We start from the raw sequence: 23,214 nt of genomic DNA, 5'->3' as shown, positions 1-23,214 counted from the left end.
ATGCTACAAAGAATCCCAATATTCTATAAAATTGAAGCACATTTTGTCGATCCACTCTCCCGAAGAAATTATTTTTGGGATACAGCAGTTCCATGTGGATCAGAAAACAGCCACAATGTAGTACAATTGAATCTTGACGAAGATAAATACTACATTCTCACACCAGACCCTACACTTTTGCAATCTTTAAAAAAGTTTTCACCAGAAAGCCTTAGAGCTATTGCCCGCAATCCAAATATCGATTTACAATTGATCGGCATATACTCGGAATCCGACATTCAACGCCACATACGTTTACAACAATTTCAAGAATTAATCACAAAAATGGACACTATACAACGACAATCCATAGATCAAAATCTACGCAAACTTGCAGAAACAGCAGGCTTTCCAGACATCTACGCACAAGACTACAGCGGATATTTTAAAGATATAAAAGATTACTTTTACTTAAATACCAAAAAATACAGACCACAAGAATTATCACCAATAAATTATTTTAGTTTTGTAAATCTGAAAAACTAACTTCTTGCCTTTCTAGGATAGCCCTATTACATCTTAGAAAGATTGACCATATTATACGCAATGTTTAATTTTTTGGATTTTTTTCTCTTTACTCAACGGAATCTACAATGCATGCGCAATACACACACAAGTAAACAAACAAGCAAACCTAGCACGCATAATTTTTGCAGGATTTTTTGGAAAATTGTCTACATCAATAAATAAAATATTTTAGAGGCTCAAGTAAAAGAATAAAATTCCTAAAACAAAACGAATACAACGCCTACGGCACCACAATTATAAAGCTTGAAGCATAACCATCCTTTATCATTTGTACCACGAAATTTCAGAAAAAAAGCCCTGACAGACCTCATGTCTACAAGACCTAATTACTCACAAAGCCCAATTCAACACATAATAACCCAACAACCCAATATAGAAGACACATACGAACAAGTTATAGAACAACCACATACCACTAACATTCGTTCTCAGAACAACCATCTTTTTATCTCACGATGAGCCGCCAAGTTGGATCACTCCATCGCTCAATTTCCTACCCAGCCAACCTTCAAAGCAACCTCCCCATCATCCCACTTTTTGCTTTCTCCCCACCTCAATCACCTCATGATAACACTTCATCTGGCATGGATTTAGATACTAATTCAAACAAAACTGTATATAATACTATTTCCAAAGTCAATAACTCCGATCTTGAGACCCTTGACGAATTTGAGATCTCCGAACCCAGCCCATCTACATTTTCCCAACCTACCTTTCAACCTCTCCACTCTCAAATAAAATTTGAACCCCCTTCCACTTCCTCCTCTATTTCAAATGTATCACCCACATATTCCCCCTTGAACAGTGAACCTTCCGACAACGACAGCTCTGTAAATACACAAATATCTCACGAGCTTGACAATTTCACCACACTTCAACAACAATTACAACACCCTCAAACACTAACCATTCACCAACTCTCACAATCATAATATCATCAAACCCATCAACCCTAACTCCCTCTTCAAATTACAACCCTTCGCAAGACCCAACTCCCTCGTCAACTCCATCCTCCAGTAAAAACCGAGCATACCAAACCTTTAAAAGAAAATTCCCAAATACTCCATTTCCCTCTCACCCAGGAACAGCCACAACATTTGTTAATCACCCACTCCACACTAACACTGAAGAATTTCTTCAAATATGGTTACCCTTTTCCCCCAATACACCTACTTTCATTCAGACGCTAATGACGAAAACCCTAATTATGCTAATGAGCACGTATTATACCCAATACTCTAATGGCCATGATTCTATCACTTCACTAATCCACTATCACTACCATTATACAACACCCCATATGATAACGAACGATTCAGCAATGAACTCTACCTTATAACAACAGCACTCACTCCAAAACAATTTACACAAATAGGATATAAACAATCACTTATCAGATTCACCGCACCCAAAAGTAACGAGTATTTCATCGATCACTACGACGATAACATCATAAGACCCAACGAAGACATCTTTCTGAACGACGACAAATTTGCTAACCCACAACTAACAGAAAAACTCTTCATTAAAACAACATACGTTTTCACCCTCAATACTTTATATAAAAAATACGACCACGTCATTTCAGCAGCACTTCAAGCTTATGATTCATACTTTAACAAATTTAACCTTTTTTCACTAACTTTTCATTTGTTCACACCAAAGAATGTGATTTGCACTGTTCACACGACGTCATGTTACGAACTAAACAGACACACACTTATACTTACAACAAGTTCATCCAACATCATTACACTCATAATACACCAGCACCACAAATTCATCACAGATATCAATACATTAACTCCAATTATACCTCTTCATTCTTTCTTAACTTCATTTTTTTTATTAAAGACACTAACCTGCAAGGCATCCTCCGCAATATGATCCCATCACCCAGATGTATTTATTCTGTCCCTTAACCTAAAATCTTCAAGGTAGACGAATCCCGCCCACTAATCGTCCCACACGAATTCCTACAGCACGTTGAAATCACGATCCTAGAATTCATCCATAACACCAGATATAATCATAAACTTTATAACCTCAATCAAAATACACCTTATGAACTCTCACCTAGCACTGAAGAGCAAAACATCATTAAAGCTTTGGCCACTTCTTCAAACTAAATACATCATTCGTTTGATAGCTAAATTACTAACATCATCAGAGATCATCCACGACGGTTTTTCTCCGCGGATTCTTCACAGACGAATAGGTAATATGAATTATATAATTTACTAATAAATTCGAGCAAAAACTAACCATTCTTTATAAAGGTTTTCTCTTTTTCTATAGTCTTCACAGGCACGATCATCAATCATCTACAAAAAAGAAAAACGAAATAAAAAACAGAAAACATTTTTCTATAATCATAAATTTCAATTAACCAGTTTCAATAAATGACGCAATAAAATTTTCCCCCAAAACAGCAAAAAATGTATAAATTCTTTTCCCACATGCAGTAAATATTCTTACAATGAGAATAAATTGATAATTTCAACCCCCAAAACAAAGCAGTAAAAGTAAAAATTCCAAAGTAGTATATTAATAAAAGTTGCCTAAGAAATTAAAGCAGTTCTAACTTTTTCAAAGACGCTTCTTCATAGTTTTAAGCATTCACTCGCCCACAATTCTATCCAATATCGCACAGCTAGCCCGCAAAGAATTGTTTATTATGATGTGTTTAAGTTTTAACTTTCACTGATAACAACTCTAACCAGTTTTAACACATTTCAAACTTTCCTTTAACCCTGTTGGAAAGGAATTATATAATAATCCAAACCAACCAACGCAAGCTTACTAAACACCACAAACCACAACCTAACAGGATGGCTAAGAAAAAAAACCCACGGTACCCAAACTGGATTAAAACCAGCTTAGAACTGGATAAATTATTCTTTTGAAGACTACTTTCAAGTCTGAACACAAAAGAACAAAACACAAAAAAGTCGAAAGACAAACTCAGAACAAACGTTTTGAATTTTAAGGAAAAGGACACAACCAAGACAAAAAAGGAAAAAACCATTAATAAAAAAAGGCACGAAAGGTTGAACACAAACAGGACCCTCCAAAAAAGAGAGCATGAATTTATACTCCCACTCCTGGCCTAACCCACCAGAGAGGACGTCCTGAGCATGCTCTATAGCCGGCCTAACCCACCATGCTACACCCACGCTTTGTGACTCACACTCTAATTTTGACGAGAGTTACTCAAGGGTGAGTAGCTCTTAAAATAAACCGAACTAAACAATAACGCTTTTGCGATAAAAATTAATACAAGATCAAAATTAACAAAGATTTGTATATGTAAATAATACAATGCAGTATATAGATAACATACAGCTCAAAGACGAGCAGCAAGGAATTTGACAACCCAATCACACTCCAAATACGGAATGGCAAAACACACCCGACATGCTGCCTACAGTCACTACACTCAACGGATTTAAAGTACGATTTGGCATCGCAGCAAAGGAAACCCATTGCGACCGAACAGTGGCCATCTCGATGTTCAAGTATACGTACAGATCCAAGTCACCAGGCACTTCATCCAAAGTCAAACTACATGCCACTCCCGAATGAGATTGGACCATTGCTAATCTCTAATCAACCAAATCAACAACCGATCAGAAATCATAATACGATCTCCCGAAACGATCGGGATAACAACTCTTCTTCCAAATAAAAAAATATGCTCGCAACTTCTAAAGAAAGACACCATCATCCATCCTCCACTACAATATAGCACTGAAGAACTAAAATTCTCTAAACCCCGGATGGGTGGAACCAGACCTAAACTAGAATTTATTATTTGATATTATTCTGATTTTTTATCTCAATATTGAATATAAAATATTGAATACTAACCAACCATACTCCATCATACTAACAACCAACTTATTTGTAAGTGTTGAAACTACTTGTAGTTTCAACACCAGAACAATTTGAATTAAGCTTAGAATACAGGTATTCTCGTTCTGGAACTAACTCGCATAAACCGTTGTACACTAGATCTGTTGAGACTAGGAAGTTGCACGAATCTATCCGGCCGAAAACAAGATAGCGTGACGAGCAGACGGTGTACCTTATCTGAAATAACAAAAGGATATAACTCATTACAATCGGCCTTGCTATGATTTTACATTTCGTTTTCATGCATAAATCCGAGTCAATTTGAAAGTATATATTTTTTGCAACATACTGCTAGAAATATGGTTTTGTTTTTTTTTCAAGCTTTTTTTTCAAACTAAATACTTTTTTGCTTTTTTCAAGTAAAATACTCTTTTACTTTTTCTGAAAAATCTTCTTTTTTTCTGAGGATTGCAGGAGCTGCAAATTTCGTAGGGCTCAATGCATTAGTCAAATACTGTTGTTTTGGTGTTGTTTTCAGGGCGACCTTATTCTGTTCAGTGCGGCGGATGTGTGTGAGAGGAGGGGGAGAGGTTTCAGTGCGAAGAGCGGAGAAGACATGGTGTTGGTGTTGATAGCCAGTCGTCCAGACAGGGTGGACCTCAGACAGACTATCCGGAACACATGGGCTAAAAAGGAGTCATACGACAACCTAACGATGAACTTCGTACTCCTCTTCGCCGTATGTTTTATTGCTTTTTATTAATTTTGTTTTTCAATTTGTCATACTTTAGGCATGATATAGTCAATGTTTCCTGGTGATTTGTTATGATGCAGTGTATGGTTTAGATTTGTCATTTCCAGATCCCCGTCTTTGCTGGATATCCAACAGGATAGAAAAATTGAGTTTTTTTTTTTTAAATCACTTTTTTTCAACTTTGGATTTTCCCTACAGGCGTCCAAATTTCTTCGATATCAAGTGTTTTTATTTTACAGTTCAAGATTTAAGGCAAGTTTAGAAAAAAAATTAGATTCTTTTGTTAGTTAGAGTTTCTGGTATCCTTTTTTGTTGCAAATTGACCATGTTTGAACATTTACGAAACTATGTCATTAACGAGAAATCGAGAAGCTTTTAATCGGTAATAATAAAGATTTTAATAAATTACATCAGCATTTAATCGATATTGCTCCGAATAAAAATATCCAACTGAAAAATATTGCTTTTTTTACGGACAACTGAAAATAAAGAAAACCATGCAATTATTAACCATATTATCTTCTTTGATCATATAAGAAAGTGACAAAATCTTTGCGCTCGCAGTGGTTTTTTTTTCCTCAACGCAAATATCTAATTTTCAACTATCTGAAGGCTTGATGCCCTGAGCTTTAAGTTTATAAAAAAATATATTTCCTAACATTAATGGTGCTATAATTCTATAATTTGACTCAGAGGCCATTCCAAATTAAAACGGAGAGCGAGCAATCTTTTTTTATAAGTTCATTATGTTTCAGAACTAGAAAAGAATCAATTTATGGATGGCAGTGGGAAATTTTAGGGCTTCGCCATGATAAGAGCAGTCTTGTTCAGTTTTAAAAGCAGGACAGGAAATTATAAATTAAGAGCCGTAGTGTTGCTTTTACTTCAGTGCGGCTTTGAAAAGGTTGACTTTCACCCGGCTCTAAACAGAGCAAATGATTACTTTAGGAAAATTAATGGAAGAAGGAATTATTCCACCTGCAATTTTACCATCTCCCCCGAAAGTTTCTTCCAATTAAAGAGAATTGTTGAAAGAAACAGAATTCAGTTGCTCAGTAACATAATTACTCATTAACAAAAAATCAAAGTTGCCCAGAAAAAAAAACTAAATTGAACAACAACTAACCAACTTAGTTCAAAACGTAGAAAAAACTCTATGAAATTCGCATCTCAATAAAATAGAAAGAAAATGACTTTGAGTTTCATAGTCAGTGTCCACGAAAACGAAAAAAAAAAATCGATTATATTGGATAAAAAATGATCTTTGTTGACTCGAAAAATTTCCAATCGATATTTTTTTTACTTTTGTGGACACTGACATTGAAATTCTACTATAATCTGTTTGATTGATGGAACTCCAATGCGGGAGACCCGACTCATAAACTTGTTGCTTGTCGGCCGAATGGCAAACCTTCCATTTTAGTTTGAAAAATTGGGATAAGAATTATAACCAGGGCGGCTAGCACGGTTCTCTGCTATTTGCCAAACAGCTCGTAGGGTAACGCGACAACATGCAGGCACCACAAAGATCTCGTTATTTAAGACAACTCTCAAACGTTAAGGAAAGAAACAACTCACAGGGTTTGAAAATTGATTAAAAATTTGAAAATTTTGATTTAAAGTTTCCCAGAGAGATAATTAGCTCTAAGTTTGTATTCAGCTTCGGTTATAACTTCTGTAGGCAAGCTCGCAATATTTGGTGCGACTTCAACGATGAGTATTTTACGAGTTGACTTTTATTGCGAGTTCTCTTCTGTTGCAATTTTTCGTATTACGAGCTCGAATGTTTATCCTTTCCTTGAGGATTTACTTCCTTTTTGTAAACTTAAGTTTGAGTAGACTTTGCTGTTGCTTCTTCTTCTTCTTCTTCTTCTTCTGCTTCTTCTTCTTCTGTATGGGAGCCGAAGCGTGCTCAGAGGCAGCGCTTCGCCAGCTCGATCGCCTTGATCGGATCGTCGGTAAGGACTGAAAGCTCGGTGTTGGTGTCGCCAAATATGGATTGTCGGGTCCTGAGAGTTGCTGGACATTCGAGCAGCCAGTGTTCCAGGGTTTGGTTATATTGGAAGCATTTTGGGCATCTTGGGTCTGTTGTTGGGCGCATAAGGTGGCGATACGCAGCCAGTTGCATGCTGTGCTCCGCTCTCAGTCTCGCTAACATGACAGCGTCTCTTCTATTGGTCAGCGTTTTCTCGTCCTTGGCGATAGAGTGGTTGGCGTACACAGCTGCTGTCCTGGCGTGGGAGGGCAGTTTGTCTTTCAGGGTTCCTTTGATTACTGCTTTGGCGGCTTTCAGGCTTGTAGGTTGGGCGTCGTCTTTGAGTTCTGTGGCTTCGCTGGCAAATTTGTCGGCGAGTTCGTTCCCGGGAATGTCCATGTGGCCGGGAACCCATTGGATGTCGATGTGGCGGTCCATGGCATCCAGCCGACGGCACAGGGAGGCAACATCGGAGCTTTCATTGTCCAGAGCAGCGATCAGAGACTGGGAGTCGATGCAAATCAGTAGCTTGTCGTGCTCTTCAACGGTGTTCTTTTCCAGCCACTTGATTGCGCTATCCATGGCCTCTTTCTCTTCTTCATAGGAAGATGTGATGATCCTTCCTTTGGTTTTTATCTTGTCGATCGTGACCGGATTCTCCGGGTCACCTTGGGTCACAACCATCGCAGACCCGCCAAAGTGGGTACCTTCAGAGGCTGATCTATCTGTGTAGATCACCCACTTGGCCTCACTCTCGCGGATGACTCGGATGGCTTCGGTCCTGGCATCAGTTCTGTTGCCACCAACCAGTGTTGAGCACACAGTCCATTTCCTCGGGTTGGCGGTCCACAGGTACACAGTAGGGCCAGCAAGCGGTTCTCGGGGGGTTAGTCCTTCTGGGAGTGATGCCTCTAACCTCTTGCTGCTCTCACGCCAGCTGTATGGCAGAGTCTGTGTCTCTGTTCTCCTTCGAGAGCGAGGCGTCTCGGGTGGTTCGGAGGACATCTGAACGCTTTCTCCCTGGAGGTGGCTATCAGCTGCCGGGAGATTGTCTCATAGCTGGACTGGCCCGCTTCGATGCGGAGGGCTTCCACAGGAGAGGAGGCGGTCTGGCCGGTGATGCGACGAAGAGCTTGGTTCTGCGCTCTTTCCAAGCGGTCCATTTGCGTCCTGGAAATCCACGGCTGCCAGGCAGGGGCGGCGTAGTCCAAGATGCTGCGCTGCGTTGCCAGGTAGACGCTGCGCATGGGGCGCTTCTTCCATCCCCAGCCAGTGTTGCCAAGGCAACCTAGGAGGTTGCAGCGTTTCTCGACTTTCCTAACAACATATTCAACGTGTTGTTGGAACGAGAGGGTCCGGTTCATGTAGATGCCGAGGAGCTTTGGAGCTGGGTCGAACTTCATTGGTAGGTTGTTCATGTTAAGGGACGGGACCCACTTGTAGTCACAGGACGCTGCCGAGAAGAAGGTGACGACACTCTTGTCGCTAAGGAGCATCTTCTTACTGCGGCACCAGGACTCGATGTGCTTAACTGCTTCTTGGACTCTCCACTGAGCGGTCTTCTTGTTGTGGTCGCTTGCCCAGATCGTGAGGTCGTCTGCGAAAATTGAGTTCAGCACATCTTTCGGAATGACGTCGGCTACGGAGTTAATGTAAAAGAGGAACAGCATAGGAGATAATACTGCAACTTGTGGGACTCCGTGGATCAACCAACGGGTTCTGCTGAGGCTACCATTAAACAGGACGCGGAATTGTCGGTTTCTGAGGAAGGCCCAAATCCAGCGGATGAAAGACAGAGGGACTCCGCTCTCGAACCAGCATAGCAGGAGGTCCTCTTTCCAAACCTTTTCCCAAACCCAAAGGTTATAGAGGCGGTGAAATATCCTCCTCTCCAGTAACTTCACAATGCAGGAAGTTAAACTGACTGGCCGGTAAGACTCGATACTATTAGCAGGCTTGCCGGACTTGAGCAGCGGGATGATGACCGCATTACGCCAGACTTGGGGGACAACTCCCTCTCTGAACGACATGTTGAAGACGCGGAGGAGTTCAGTCTTGGCATGGTTACCAATGTTCTTCAAGAAGGTCGGCGGGACCTCGTCGGGGCCGGCTGCTCCACGGTTCTTCATCTTTTTCAGGACACGATTCAGGTCGACTATCGAGAAGTCTGCTGTGGTGCTGTCGTCTGCACTAGGGCTGTTCACTGTGCGTTTCGCAAGGTGAATCCTGCTTCTTTCTTCTGCCGAGAAGCTGATTTTGCTGACTTTGGCGTAATGAGCCATCTGCCTTGGAAGTATTGCTGGTCAGGATCTTGTCTCCGACCCTTATAGCTTCTTTCGGGCTACAAGAGTCCGGGCTACCGCTGATGGCACCAAGGACGCGCCAGGTCTTCGCGTAGTCCTTTTGGTTTTCCAGCGTTTCCACAAATTCTTTCCAGCTCTTCTCTTTCTCTTGTTCCACGGCCGAGGCAACCTCACCACAAGCTGCAACCCTTTCTTCGCGGCGGGTGTGGACGAGCTTCCGGAGGTTGTTCCTCTTCTTCACAAGAAGGCGCACTCTGGGGGACAAACCAACTTTCTTCTTTTTGCCAGGTTTGGTTTTCCCGACGTGGGCTTTGCCCACCTCCGTGATGGCTTCCGTGAATCTCTTCGCGCTGGCTCTGACGGTAGGGAGGATTTCCCAGAGGGCGACTTCCGACTCTAAGGCGTCGTTGAAGGCGTTCCAGTTGACGTTCTTCGTCTTCCAGCGCGCGGGTTTCGGAGCTTGAGGGAACAGTCCTACTCTGTAGCGCAGGGTGATCACCATTGGTAGGTTGTCAGATCCTAGACACTCTCCCACTGTCCATTCAGTTCTGGACCTCCAACGGGTGTGGACGAGGAAGTTGTCGGGCGAGCTCCCTCCTGTTGTCCCTCTGTTAATACGGGTGGGGGTACCGTCGTTGGCGCACAGGAGGTCGTTGTCTGCCGTCCACTCCTCAATGCGGTCCCCTCTGCTGTCCTGGGGTTGGTGCAGGTCTCAGAGGCGGGAGTGGGCGTTGACATCCCCTCCGTAAAAGCAGTCGACGCCGGACGGGAGATTGTCGAGGACGAGTAGTTCTTCAGTGTTTACTTCTCTGTTGGGGGGATGTAGATGTTTGTTACATTGATCCATTTCTTCTTGGAAAGGCGGTATCTGATTGAGCATGATTCCACATTGCCGGTTTGGCAATTCCAGCACTTGCGGGACTCAAACGCGACGTCTTCCTTGATGAAGGTCAGCAAACCGCCTCTGACTTTGCCTCCTGGACGGTCTACTCTGATGCAACTGTAGCCGTCGATCTTGGGGTTCTTGTCCTGGGCTCTGAGTTTGGACTCCTGGATGATCGCAACGTCTATGTTTAGCTCCTTGACTCTGGCAGCGAGCTCCTGCATCTTCAGTTTGATGCCATCTGCGTTCCACTGTAAGATGCGAAGGGCTTCCTTGGATGACTTGCCGCCATTGCGGGCGCGGTCTTCCAGTTCGCTGAAGTCCGGACTGGGGGCGGGTGCGGGTTTGTCGCATGCAGCGCAGTCCCAGTCAGTTCCGGCGGCAAAGAGATCTACCTCGTCTCTGGTGTGGCCTTGTTTGACTACACACGCCTGGTGGAAGCGGCCTCGGCACTTCGGGCACTGGATCCCTGGAATGTTGCTGGCGATTGTCTTCTTGCAGGCTTTGCAGGTTCTCTTCTCAACGGGTTGAGAGGGCCCGGCCTGGGTGAGGCTGCTCGCGTCTCTGCCGGCAATGGTCCTCTTGTCTGGGCTGGTTGGTGCGGAGTGGGAAGAGCACAACCAGATTTCAGGTGAGTACCTGGAGAGATTGCTGCAGCTTTTCTTCAGGTGACACTGAGCTGAGCAGCTGTCGTCCTCGCAGGACAGGGACCGTTGTATGGCCCTGAAGGCTCTCTTACATACTGCGCAGTTTGTGGGAAGTGGGGAGGGCACTGTGCTGACCACGGGAGTAGTAGTGCGACCGCCATGTTCTGTGCATTTCCACTCCTGTGTGGTACTGTAGCGCGAGACACTGCTGCACGCTGTCTTCTTGTGGCATCTTGCTGTACTGGTGGTGGTGGCGTAGGGTCACACTGCAGTGGTGGCATTGGATGGGACCGGGGTTGCTTTCGATGTCTCCAGCTTCTAACAAGCGGCAGAGGTCATGTGCTGGAGCCATGCCTTTGCCTCCCAAAAACCCGGCGACGGGTGAGTTTCTTCCAGATCGCTGATCTGTCTCGGATGGCGATATCCACTGATGAGGAGGTTTCGTGTTGAATCCGGCGCACCTCGTAAAGGTACTCCTCTCGGGCCGGTTGCAAACGTTAAGGAAAGAAACGTAAAGGAAAGAAACAACTCACAGGGTTTAAAAATTGATTAAAAATTTGAAAATTTTGATTTAAAGTTTCCCAGAGAGATAATTAGCTCTAAGTTTGTGTTCAGCTTCGGTAGTAACTTCTGTAGGCCAGCTCGCAACATTTGGTGCGACTTCAACGATGAGTATTTTACGAGTTGACTTTCATTGCGAGTTCTCTTCTGTTGCAATTTTTTGTATTACGAGCTCGAATGTTTGTCCTTTCCTTGAGGATTTACTTCCTTCTTTGTAAACTTAAGTTTGAGTAGACTTTGCTGTTGCTGTTTTGGGGAGATGCACTGACCAAATTGTCTTTAAGGGTTTGTATTTTGAGGCAAAGAGCGAGGAGGAGTTTATATGTTGAACAAATTTGTTAAAGAAAAAAAAATCAGATTCAATCAAAGTAATCTGATTTTTAAACATGCGACCTTGGAAAATTTATAAACTTTGTTAAATTAGTTTTTGCGTCCTAACAATTTTTATCGTTGATTTGTTATAGTTAAACAATGATTTTTGTTCTAAATTTTTGTCCCAGCTCCGCATTCAAAAGTATTAACGTAGTTATGATTCAAAGTCATCAAAACAAAACTAAATCTAAAACATATTCAGAAGAATTTTTCGTTGGATGGTTGGTAAAAGTTACCTTCTGAGAAAAAATCGAGTTTGTCGTTTTCTAACCATTTACAAATGAGTCGTTGCAACTCATTTTGGACTATAAGTTCAATGGACTTAGTTCATTCTGACATAAATGGTAAGAAACAATTTAAGCTCATGAGCTTAAATTGTTTCTTACCATTTATCTCAGAATGAAATTTTCTTTTTTATGCAGGTCAATTTACCAGATGACTCATCGGGAAGTCGTCGACTGGAGTCAGAAGCGAAGTACAGTCGTGACATCATAGTTGTGAACTTGAAGCCAGAGTACCATCTTCTCACAGTGCAACTACTCATGGCACTGCAGTGGGTGAACCAGAGCTGTCCGGATGCCAAGTATGTGTTGAAAGTTGACGATGACACCTATACACACTTGGGAGCCATGGACAAATTCATACGATTAATGGAGTTGCAGAAACCAACCAATGTACGCTGGAAATATATGAAATCCTTTTTCAATTCAAAATTTAATTCAATTTAAAATTAATAAAAAAAAATTTTGCTATGTTTTTTAAGGTAAATTACTTTCTGGAGGAAATAAACTTTAATGTTATGACAAGCAAAGTGGGACAACTGGACAGCGTAACTTTAATATAATTAGCAAAATCTGACAGTGAAAGTCGTAATAATGATCTTTTTAAAGTTAAAGATCTCTACACTTGTGATAATGCTCAATTTGTAAGTTTTCTTTTGTAATTGTCAAAAAATACAACAAAAAAACAAAAACATTGTTGTTATATACGACCAAGTTAATGTTTGCTCAGTGGTTGCTTCATTCGGCAGTTGCCTATTAGAAGGCTCTCAAGTTGTAGTAAACTGTAAATGTATGGCAATATGGCTATTAGAGTCTTGTGATGTCACTTGAAAACAAAATTTTTTATGTTAAACTATGAATTTCTGGCTTAAATGCAAATTTTAAAGACTTAATGAGTGTTAACTTTCTCAAATTTTGTTTGACCGAGTAAAAGTTTATAAAAACTGTTTAAAAAGTAAACTCAGTAAACGTGTTGCATTATTAATTCGGATTCATAAAAGCGATTTAAATTTTACCCAGCTTTACAGGAAATAAAACCTTCCAAAAGTATTTTAATTTATCGAAAAAATTCAATCAAAGTCATGAATGTTTCAGGCGAGTGGATTATATGGTGGGAACTGCTTCAAAAATGCAACGGTACGTTTCAGAAATGCCAAAAGGCCCTCAGAAAAACCTAAATGCAAAGTTCAACTTGAAAAACGATTTCAGATCTCTTCTGTGTGTTTACATCATTTTACGACATAATTTTAGATCTCTGTGCTAAAAACCGAAGAAAAAAAGTTTTTGAAAGGTGACCAAAAAATGCTATGAAGAAGAGTTAGTTACTGTAATATTTCCGCAAAAAGAGCCACGTGATTGGTTTTCAGGTGCTACGAAAAGGTGACAAAATTCCGAGGACGTACAAGAAATGGGTGGTGTCCCATGAGCAGTACAGCGAGAAGATATTTCCCAGGTACTGCAACGGACCCGCCTATTTCTTCTCCACCTCCCTGCTGCCCCAGATAACCGCCAAATGTCCATTCCACTGCACAGGATTCCCGGAATCACAGAATTTCCTGAACTCAAGTCAGAACCCGGGTAATAGATCAGGATGTTTCTGGGACTGGGAAGACGTATTCTTCGGGTCCTGTATCAGTACATTTGAAAAGCAACCATATACAAACTTTGAGGGTCAAAATTATTATCTAGCAGGAATGCCCAAAGTTAAAGATTTAGACCCGAGTAAACCTTACGAAGCTATTCATCCAATCAAAAGGCCTCGCGCCCTGAATGCTATTTATAAGAAATATTCAGTTGTTTTAGTTAATGAACAAAAGACAAAACTTTCCGAAGGTGCAAATAAATCATCCCTTTTTTCATCAATGTTAACTTTTTGATTATACAAATTTTCAACCTCAGAATAGAACAATTTTTGTCTCTGATGAAAGTTTTCCAAAGCCATTTTGAGAACAGAGAATCACTACCCGTACTGAAGCTACTCGGATAAACATAAATTAAGCTAACAATTATGAAATTATGAAAATGTTACCAAAAATGCGGCCATTATAATTGATAGAATGTCACAAATTTCGGCAACACTTTCTATTATAATAGCTAGAAAATGGGTTATTCTCATATCGATTATAAAGCGTAATAGTTCCACTAAAATCGTTTTTTTTCCACCATATAGTATCAAGAAAATCTATTTCAGTGTCCAAAAAAACTCCAGAAAATCTATTTCACAATATGATTCATTGAAAGGATGACTTTTCATTTTAAATTTGAAAACAAGAGCAGCGAACATGAATCATTCGAGCCCTTTTTATTTTTCAAATTTGAATCAATCTCAAGGCAGCAAAAATGAATCATTTAAATTTTTCAAAATTCTGATAATATTAGTTCTCAAACAATTTAAGGCAACAAATCATAAAATCAAGAGCAAACTCAATGAAGCATTGAGATTGAGAATATGAATTAAATTTAAAAAAAAACAGCAAACTGTAAAATATGATCCTTTCCGGAGTTAAGGAACCGCTCAAAAGTCGAAAAAACTGGCTGACAAAAGTCAACAAGGTCTTTGAAAAAATGAGAAAATCACTCCCGTCAAAAACTCCTGGGCACTAAGATTTATGTTTCTAGGTCTTCAATCATTCGAGCCCTTTTAATTTTTCAAATTTGAATCAATCTCAATGCAGCAAACATGAATCATTCTAATTTTTAAAAATTCTGATAATATTAGTTCTCAAACAATTTAAGGCAAACAACAAATCATAAAATCAAGAGCAAACTCAATGAAGCAAGGAGATTGAGAATATGAATTAAATTTAAAAAAAACAACCGCAAAAAAAGTCCATATTTGCAAGATATTTTATAAAAACTTCTGATAATGTTTAATTCCAAAATAATTTAAAGCAAAAATTGAAATATCAACACGTAATTAAACCAAAGATAATGGATTATTGCGATCATTAATTAACTAAAAATTGTAAAAGTATAAATAATGGAGCACTGCAACCACAAGTTAACTACAAATTGCCAATAAAATCATTTTTTGCTTAAAGTTTTCTGATGATTTTCAGTTCAAAATAATTTAACGCAAAAAATTTACAATTGACCAATGACATTGCACCATGAGCTAATATACTGAAATTAAAGATTTGAAAACAAAATTTTAGTACTTGAAAAAGTTTGGTAAAACTTGAACCTACTAGTGAAAAGCTTTTAGTATCGCAAAGATTTGTATTTTGTTTCAAAGCAGAAAATATTGCATACAATTAGTCCTATTTTTTACGAGTTAATGTGCAAAAAAATATAATGGCGTTTAATCTACAAAATATACGCTTTATGGGACTATATAAAGAAAAAGTAAAAAAATTTTATTGTGATTTTACGGAAAATATATTATAAAAAGAAAAAATAAATTCTAGTCCCAATATAGTTGACACAAATAAAAAAAATTTAAAAAATTTTGGGTCATAAAATCGTTTTTCATCTTTGAATTTAGTGTTGTCATATGATTGATAGTTAAAGGGTTAAATATATTTTTGAATGTAAAATCGCCAGATGTTTGATTATTAACAGATAACTGGAGACATTTTGTTGCGGATGAGAATCCCAAACTTTGGAGCAACACTACATGATTTAACTTACTGAAAAATCTTTGATTAGACCAGAATATATTGATTTGTAAACAAAATGATCAACCATCCAACACAAATTGATAATAATAACATACATATCCTTTGCTCTTTTGAAAATGATTGAACTTGAGAGTTTTTCCCAGAATCAGCTTAGCACGTTCTTATATTAATACAATTTATTTCATAATTTATTAGTTTGAACTGTCACTCATTCGATGTTTGTCCAACTCTAAATTTTTGTAGAGGCATCTTTGGCGACAATATGTAATACTTTTGAAGATGAGCACGCGCCAAAACAATGCAATTTCTTAGACAAACAGTTCCAAAATTTTCCCAAAAAGGGCGGTTTTTTACTTGTACTTTCAGAGAAAAAATGCCTCAGTCATTCTGAAAAAGAAACCATAATGTTTTTTAAAAAGAAACCCCAACCCACGAGAAAATCCCATATCAGCCACCGGGCCACAAACATGGCTTGCAATTAGCTTGTAACCAGTTTGAGCTTGTAATTTGCAACTTTCTACGTGTTTTTGCTTTAAACACTCCAATACCCAACAAAAAAATTAACCAAACTCTTCGTTAGATAATGAGCCAAACCGACCAAATTTATGTGCTATATTGAATAGCCCCGAAGCGTATAAGCCAATATGAGCCTTGTTGGAAAAAAAACTATCAGCAAACCAGTACTTAGCTATTTTTTCCAGTACTTGGCTAAATTTTTTAAACTCTGACAAGTTTTAACAAACGGATTATTTAACTTTTTGGCCAAGAGTTTTAAAAAATTGTTAACAAAGAGTTCATTTTTTGAAAATTCTTTTTATCTATTCTAATTTCGAGAACAAATTTTTTAAATCTAAGCTTATTCTAAACAGAATTAAAGTCTTATCTGGATACAATTTGTTTGACCTCATGAGCTCTACTAAGCCAAACTGTAGTTTTTGTCTTTGTATGTTGTTGCCACAACTGTTTTTTCGTTCTTGTTTTATTCCGACCATTGAAAATGGAGATAAACTCTGTATTTGGGCGTGTTTTATTTTTTTTTCACTCAAAATCAGGCAATATGAGTTGAATGATAAATTATAGTAAACCCTCCTAGTCGTGTTTCGATAATCATTACAAAATTTTAAATTTAAACATTTTAAGTCCAAGTATCGAGAAAAAAGATTCAATATGAATTCATTACAGTCCAACTTCACGCGAAGAATGGGAGCAAGCATCATTAAAAGAGTTTACTTATGCTTAGCTTAAGCCAAAAAAATTAATTAACTTAAGTCAATTGGAACAAAAAAAATTAAAAATCAAAATTTTCTGCAAATAGTTGCAAAATTCTCAATATTTTTTATTTGTTTCTTAGTTCTTTTTTTTATTTTTCTTGTTAATTTTTTTCTATCAAAACTGTTGTCCACTTTGTGCATTGTACTCTGACTGTGGAGTATGCTTGAGTTTCAATTTTTTACTTGGAGCCTTCCATCACACCACGCAGAAATAAAAAATACAATTTGAGAAAATAATTTGTGTTTTTAAGACTAACAAGACTGCTCGTATCAGGGCCAAGCCCCGAATGTTCCAACTGCATTTTGAGGTTTATAGAGCAGTGATAACAAAAAAAATTAATCGTAAAAAAATGAAATGAAAATTTTTTTTTTCTAAAATTTGAAATTTTTTATGAAAATCATCCCCCCACGCGCCATATAAAGTACAAAAGGACAGATTTCGCTCCTTGTAACAAATCAATTATGGCAAATAAGATTCTTTCAACCAATTTGGAACTATTTTTTAAGACGGATTAATTCTCCGCTTACGCGTTAATAGCGCGAAATTTATCGCGCGTTAATTGTCCCAAATTGGCCAAAATGGCAATCTTTAAACCCCCATAACTTTACAAAAAATGGTCACAGGTGAACTATCTTTTCAAAATTAAGCTCAGAACAACAATAGCTTTCGAATGATATTTAAAAACTTCCGTCAAAAATGGCTAGTTAAAAAGTCGAAATTTGTCTGAAGAAAAAAAAACCCACCCCGAGCACAAATATTCCGTTACTTTCGTATCAAAAGTCGGAACAATAAAATTGGAACATAGAGCTATTCGTCCAGTTACCGGCTATCCATGATTAATGTTTGATCTCAGACACACACATCAAATGATTCGTGTTACAAAAGTGCAGTTTGGTCTCGTAATGACTACTTGACATCCGAGTCAAACGCTGAGCCACAAACTTTTAGCGTTCTGAAAAGTTATAGCAAATTAATTTAAATAAAATTTTGATAGCTTAAAAGTAGCCAACAACTCATATTTGCTTCTAAAATAAGCAAGTATTGATTGAGCGGTGATTTGATCTTACAATTATCTAGAGTTTGTTTATTTCTGATGTTAGATGAGAAATAGATGACTTTGTACATAAACTCAAACTATTAGTTAACAATATCCATGGAAATGCTTCTATGGATTTTAGAAGTTTTTTTTGGTTAAATGTTGTCATGAGTTATGCAGTACAAATGAGACAGAGCGGGCCCACTTAAAAGAAATTTTAAGCAAACAAAGCAATCAAATAAAGCAGTAGACGCTGCTCGGTTGTCTCAAAACCCCGGGTTGACCTCCATAGACCAAAAATGCTAATCATACAATTCCATAAACTAAGTCTATGAAAAAAAAACTAATCATACAAATTTCATACATTTTGCTAAAATGGCGCCGTCGAATTTTCAAAAAAACCTTCTCTTATTTCGGCATAAAAATCGGTGTATTGTACTACATAAAAAAGAAAAACTTTTTTTTTTCAACCGCAAATTGAATTTCGTACTCAAATAAACAATTTTTGAAAAAATTTTTTGCATGCAAAGATAATTTTTTGTGTGTATAACGTAGTCCTGGATTTTTTTCTTTTTCTCTTCATAACTTCTTTCAAAAACTCCTCTTTTTTTTGTATGACATGTTTTTCTATGCCTTGATCAATGTCTGGTAATTTAAAAGTTCAAATTTTAGAAATAATCATCTTTGAAAATGTTTGCCAAAATTTAAACGTTGGTTAATTTCGTTAAATTATTTGTGTAAGACAGAATTAAAACATTTTAGGCTGTTTCCAATGCCTATTTAATGCGAGACCGCCAAACCTTAGGTTACTACTTTTGAGTAACCAAGGATTATGTCATTTGTGTTCGGTTACGAACACAACCAAAAAATTTGAGAAATTAAAATGTAAAACATCAATATTTTTGGTTTATGGAAAAATGCTAGTCATACAATTTCGATATATGAAAAAATACGAATCATAGACCTTTCATGCAATTTTCTGTTCTTATGGAATTGCATGAATAGTTCTTATGGAATTGTATGATTAGCATTTTTCCATATATGAAATTGTATGACTAGCATTCTTGGTCAACCCGGGACTCTTTCTAAAACATATTTAACCTCTTTCATATGGGCTAAACATTGGATATCGCAGTAAATTGAAACATTTTACATTAAAGACCCTGTTGATTTCTTGGGACAACTCTATCATTCATCTTTTATTTGAGAAGGCTAATTGATAGAGCTGTTTTTTTCTAAAAACGTTCTTTTAAGTCCAAAATGATTAGTTTGAAGTCATTTGACTCTTAAGATTAGAGAAAACGTTTTATGACCAAAACGATTTAAGACCAAAACGATTTAAGACCAAAACGTTGTATGGTTGTGTTTTTGTTTTTGTTTTTTTTTTTCACGCAAAATCAGGTAAAATAAATAATCATTGGAGTTGGTTGAGTGGCAAACCATAACAAGACTGCTCGTATCAGAGCGAAGCCCTGAATGTTCCGACAGCCTTTTAAGGTTTATGGAGCAGTAGTAACATAAAAAAATTAAATGTAATAAAATAAAATGAAATCTTTTTTTTCTAAAATTTGAAATTTTATGTGAAAATCATTCCCCCACGCGCCATATAAAATACAAAAGGATAGATTTCGCTACTTGTAACAAATCAATTATGGCAAATAACCAATGTGGAACGATTTCAAAGACGGATTAAATATATCGCGCGTTTATTGTCCCAAATTGACCAAAATTTCAACCTTTAAACCGCCATAACTTTACAAAAAATGATCACAGGTGAAATATCTTTTCAAAATTTAAGCTCAGGATAGCAATAGCTTTTGAACGATATTAAAAATTCCGTCCAAAATGGCTAATTAAAAAGTCGAAATTTGTCTGAAGAAAAAAACCCAACCCGAGCACAAATATTACGTAACTTTCGTATCAAAAGTAGGAGCAATAAAGCTTTTTCAGTCGTGATTTGAAATTTATACTCCCTAGCGCTCTTAGAATTTTTACTATTGCAGTATTTTCATGCTATTTTCTTTAAAATCATTATGAGCATTTTTGGTTAAATTCTGTAAAATCTGCAGAAAATCAACGACAAATCAAAAAAAGTTTTTTTTGTCAACTACTTTTACGCCAGAAGAAACATAAGTTCATTATCACTTGCTATTTTGAAGTGTATCACAGAAAAAACAACCGTACAAGTAGTCCAGGATGTTCAAACCACAGCAAATTATGAGAAAAATGATCTAAAAAGTTTAAAAAGTAATAATCTTAGGGTTGAAAACTCAATTGATTGCAATCACGAAGATTTCAGCGATGTTTGAATATCGAACCTTTTCAAAAATTTTAAAAATTGAAAATTGAATTGAGTTTTTCCCGAACTGAAACGTTTTTGCAATGTTTTTTGAATCCTGCGTTATGTGTAAAAAACTTCACTTTTGGCCACGTCTGACGATAATCAATATTAATGATTGCGGTTTTTTGGCGCGCGCTTGCCTTCAAAATGATTAAATAAAGGCGCCTTCCGAAAAAAATTATTGTGGGTCAGCCAAAATTGGATGTTCTAAAATAGAACCAAAGGCAGTGTGTCGAATGCCTGAGGGTTTTTTCAGGATTTCACGATAGATTAGGGACTCTAAATTTCACAGAAAGAAATGACTCTATTATCACGCTTAATAATCATGTAGTTTCGGCCTACATCAAAACGATCTTGAAAAATCAAGCAGCGCTCTTCTAAATCTGATTCTCACGACAAATACTTCGCAGAACAAAATCCATGTTTTATGCATTACTTGACACAACAAAATCTTATATCAAGATTTGAATAACCGAATTGCCGCTGGTTTAGTGCGCTCACTTGTTTGTACTTAATTAATTCGAAGAATATATGGAAATCTTTCAATTTTTTTCCCTAATTGAAATCTTTCGAACTTTCAATACGTGTGTTTTTAAGGGTAATAAACGACTCAAGTTGGTCAGAAGAGATTGAGCATTCAATTAAGGGATTCAATATATGAGAATGACATTTATTATTGAATAAAGTCGATGTTTTTCTCAAGATTTGGTCCGGATCTTTTTGGTATTTTGGTATTAATCCAAGAAATGAGAGTTGACTCAGATTAATTCACTGGAAATTACTTGTCGTTCCAGTTTCATTGACGCCAGTTTTAGTTGGAACCCAGATTCTCAAAGCTCGTAAGAAAGCATTTCGGAACACTGAGCCGCTTATCATGTAGAACAGCAGATTCATAGAATTGTTCAATACTCCCACGATATCGCCTAGGCTCTTTTTCATTTTCAATTGTTGTTTTTCAATAGAAAACTGTTTGTGAGATCGCATTCCGAAAAAAAAACGTTCTGTTTGTGAGATCGCATTCGGAAAAAAAAGCAAGAAATCGATCCTAAAAATGTGGATATCATTTATGGGGAAAGGAAAATCAGCTTTTTAGTACAATTCTGTTTATTTAAATTACAAGAGGCTTTTTCATTTCAAAATGTTAAGAAGTTGGAAAAAGCACTGTTGTTAATTTTAACTAGAGTAAGAACAACATTTGTGTTCTATGCAAGAAAAAATGAAAAAGAGCTTCACCCAATCCAGAAAGGAACTTAGCAAATCCAGTGTGGCCTTTGTCGAAATTTAGAAACTCAACCTCCGTTTTTTCGCCGATTGCGAAACTGACGATGTTGATAGACCCGATTGTGATAGATGCACTCGTGCACGCCAAAGTCATCATGAACAGCATCAGTGTATAGCTTCTCTGGTTATTTTGAGTTTTGGATACTTTCTCCATTTTTTTGGGGTCTTTATTCGCGCCATTTGTATCCTTTTTAATAGCATTCGTCGTGTTCGTTTTTCGTTGGTTGAGCGATTGCACGAAGACGACATTCGCTACAACGAAGATGGCATGTGGCAACACCAAATTCATTCCGAACGTGGAGATTCCTATGAGCCATTTCATCGCAACCGGTAGAAGTCGGCTGTGCTCGGCAAATCCGCATTTCCCGTTCTCCTGTTTCCCGAAAACGTACAGTCGTGGGGATGACCAAAATAAACAGAACAGAATAATGGAGGCTCCCATGATTCCGACAACTTTGCTGGTTTTTGTGGCCATGTTATTTTTGTGCCAAATAGGAGTCATGATTGCTATCATTCGGTCCAGGGCCATAGCCAGCACGTGATACATTGCAGTCATACGAACACCCATGCAACACATTTTGTATATCTTGTAGATGAGCGCCTGAAATATCCAAAACATACACAGTTGATAGGTTCCGGCTGTTTTTATCAACCTTAAATGGAATACTTCATTGTGCTTAGTTCCTGATCAAGATCTTTTAGAAAACAATTTTTCAGTGACTATGCTTGTTGCATATCATAAAACACAAAATGAAGATAATGTTAAATGCAAAAACCACACTTAAGAACTAACGTTTTGACAGGACCATCCAATTCCCAAAATTCGAATCAAGCCATGGTCGATCAGGTTGTAGAATAGAGCGGCCGAGTCCCAGACAGCGAGATGTCGCATGAGGATGGAGGAGACCGACTTGGCCCTGGGCAGGGAGAGAGAGGTCTTGAAACAGAGAATATTGAGTCCAATTCCAATGATCGAGCCCACACATACCACTGCATAAACATAATGGGTAATTTTGTCCCAGTCGAACAAGTCCTTGGCCGCGTGCTCAGTTTCTTCAGTGGCGTCGTATAAATCATCAGCAGGCTTTGTGTCTGACAAGTTCATTGTTTTTGCCACGAGAAATCCGATAAAACTCACAAAATCTGTTTCTGAAACGTAACCTGAAATTTTTCATTTCTTGAAAAAAAAATTACACTGTTTTCGTCAACAGTAAAAAGGAGTTTGGTTTTTGTACTTTCGCACACGAGACTTACGATATTCGTTTTGGAATTTAACTAACTTCCAAAAACTTACTGCAATTGTTCTTTTTTTTGAAAAACAGAAAAAGTTTTGTATAACTAATGGTATCAAAGAGAAGCCCTGAATGTTTCACCCGCGTCCAGCTTCAAGCGTTATTAATCGATTATAATATGATTTTAGCACCATTAGTACCAGTCATACTAAAAATGAAAAAAAATTGATTTTA

At 37.9% G+C, this 23,214-nt stretch overlaps 2 protein-coding genes across 7 annotated transcripts in view; one reads left to right on the top strand and one right to left on the bottom strand.

The window, feature by feature from the left end:
• LOC134844126 (beta-1,3-galactosyltransferase 5-like) overlaps positions 1-14,089 on the top strand; it is a 207,975-nt gene extending 193,886 nt beyond the window's left edge. For all 6 annotated transcript variants that reach the window (XM_063860640.1, XM_063860637.1, XM_063860639.1 and 3 more), the window contains 4 exons: positions 4,961-5,161; positions 12,340-12,591; positions 13,294-13,335; positions 13,566-14,089. In XM_063860640.1, coding sequence (XP_063716710.1) covers positions 4,961-5,161; positions 12,340-12,591; positions 13,294-13,335; positions 13,566-14,075 — 1,005 coding nt within the window. In that variant the 3' untranslated portion in view covers positions 14,076-14,089. The remainder of the gene's footprint in view (positions 1-4,960; positions 5,162-12,339; positions 12,592-13,293; positions 13,336-13,565) is intronic.
• Positions 14,090-21,078: 6,989 nt separating this feature from the next.
• Positions 21,079-22,909, bottom strand: LOC134845127 (uncharacterized). Its single transcript, XM_063861996.1, has 3 exons — positions 22,542-22,909; positions 21,701-22,349; positions 21,079-21,390 (listed from the first exon to the last, which is right to left on the bottom strand). The coding sequence occupies exons 1-3, from the start codon at positions 22,851-22,853 to the stop codon at positions 21,236-21,238; spliced, it is 1,116 nt and encodes a 371-aa protein (XP_063718066.1). The 5' UTR covers positions 22,854-22,909; the 3' UTR covers positions 21,079-21,235.
• Positions 22,910-23,214: the final 305 nt, after the last annotated feature.

Source organism: Symsagittifera roscoffensis, chromosome 4 (assembly GCF_963678635.1).
Source record: "Symsagittifera roscoffensis chromosome 4, txSymRosc1.1, whole genome shotgun sequence".
NCBI classification, from domain to species: Eukaryota; Metazoa; Xenacoelomorpha; order Acoela; family Convolutidae; genus Symsagittifera; species Symsagittifera roscoffensis.
This window is presented reverse-complemented; position numbering and strand designations above follow the sequence as displayed.

Excerpts from the sequence above, each read along its gene's own strand:
- LOC134845127 (XM_063861996.1), bottom strand. The coding sequence starts at position 22,853 with ATGAACTTGTCAGACACAAAGCCTGCTGATGATTTATACGACGCCACT. Across the intron at positions 22,350-22,541 it reads TTGGATGGTCCTGTCAAAAC|GCGCTCATCTACAAGATATA; the intron begins GTTAGTTCTTAA and ends TGGATATTTCAG. Across the intron at positions 21,391-21,700 it reads TAAGTTCCTTTCTGGATTGG|GCGATATCGTGGGAGTATTG; the intron begins GTGAAGCTCTTT and ends AAAAGAGCCTAG.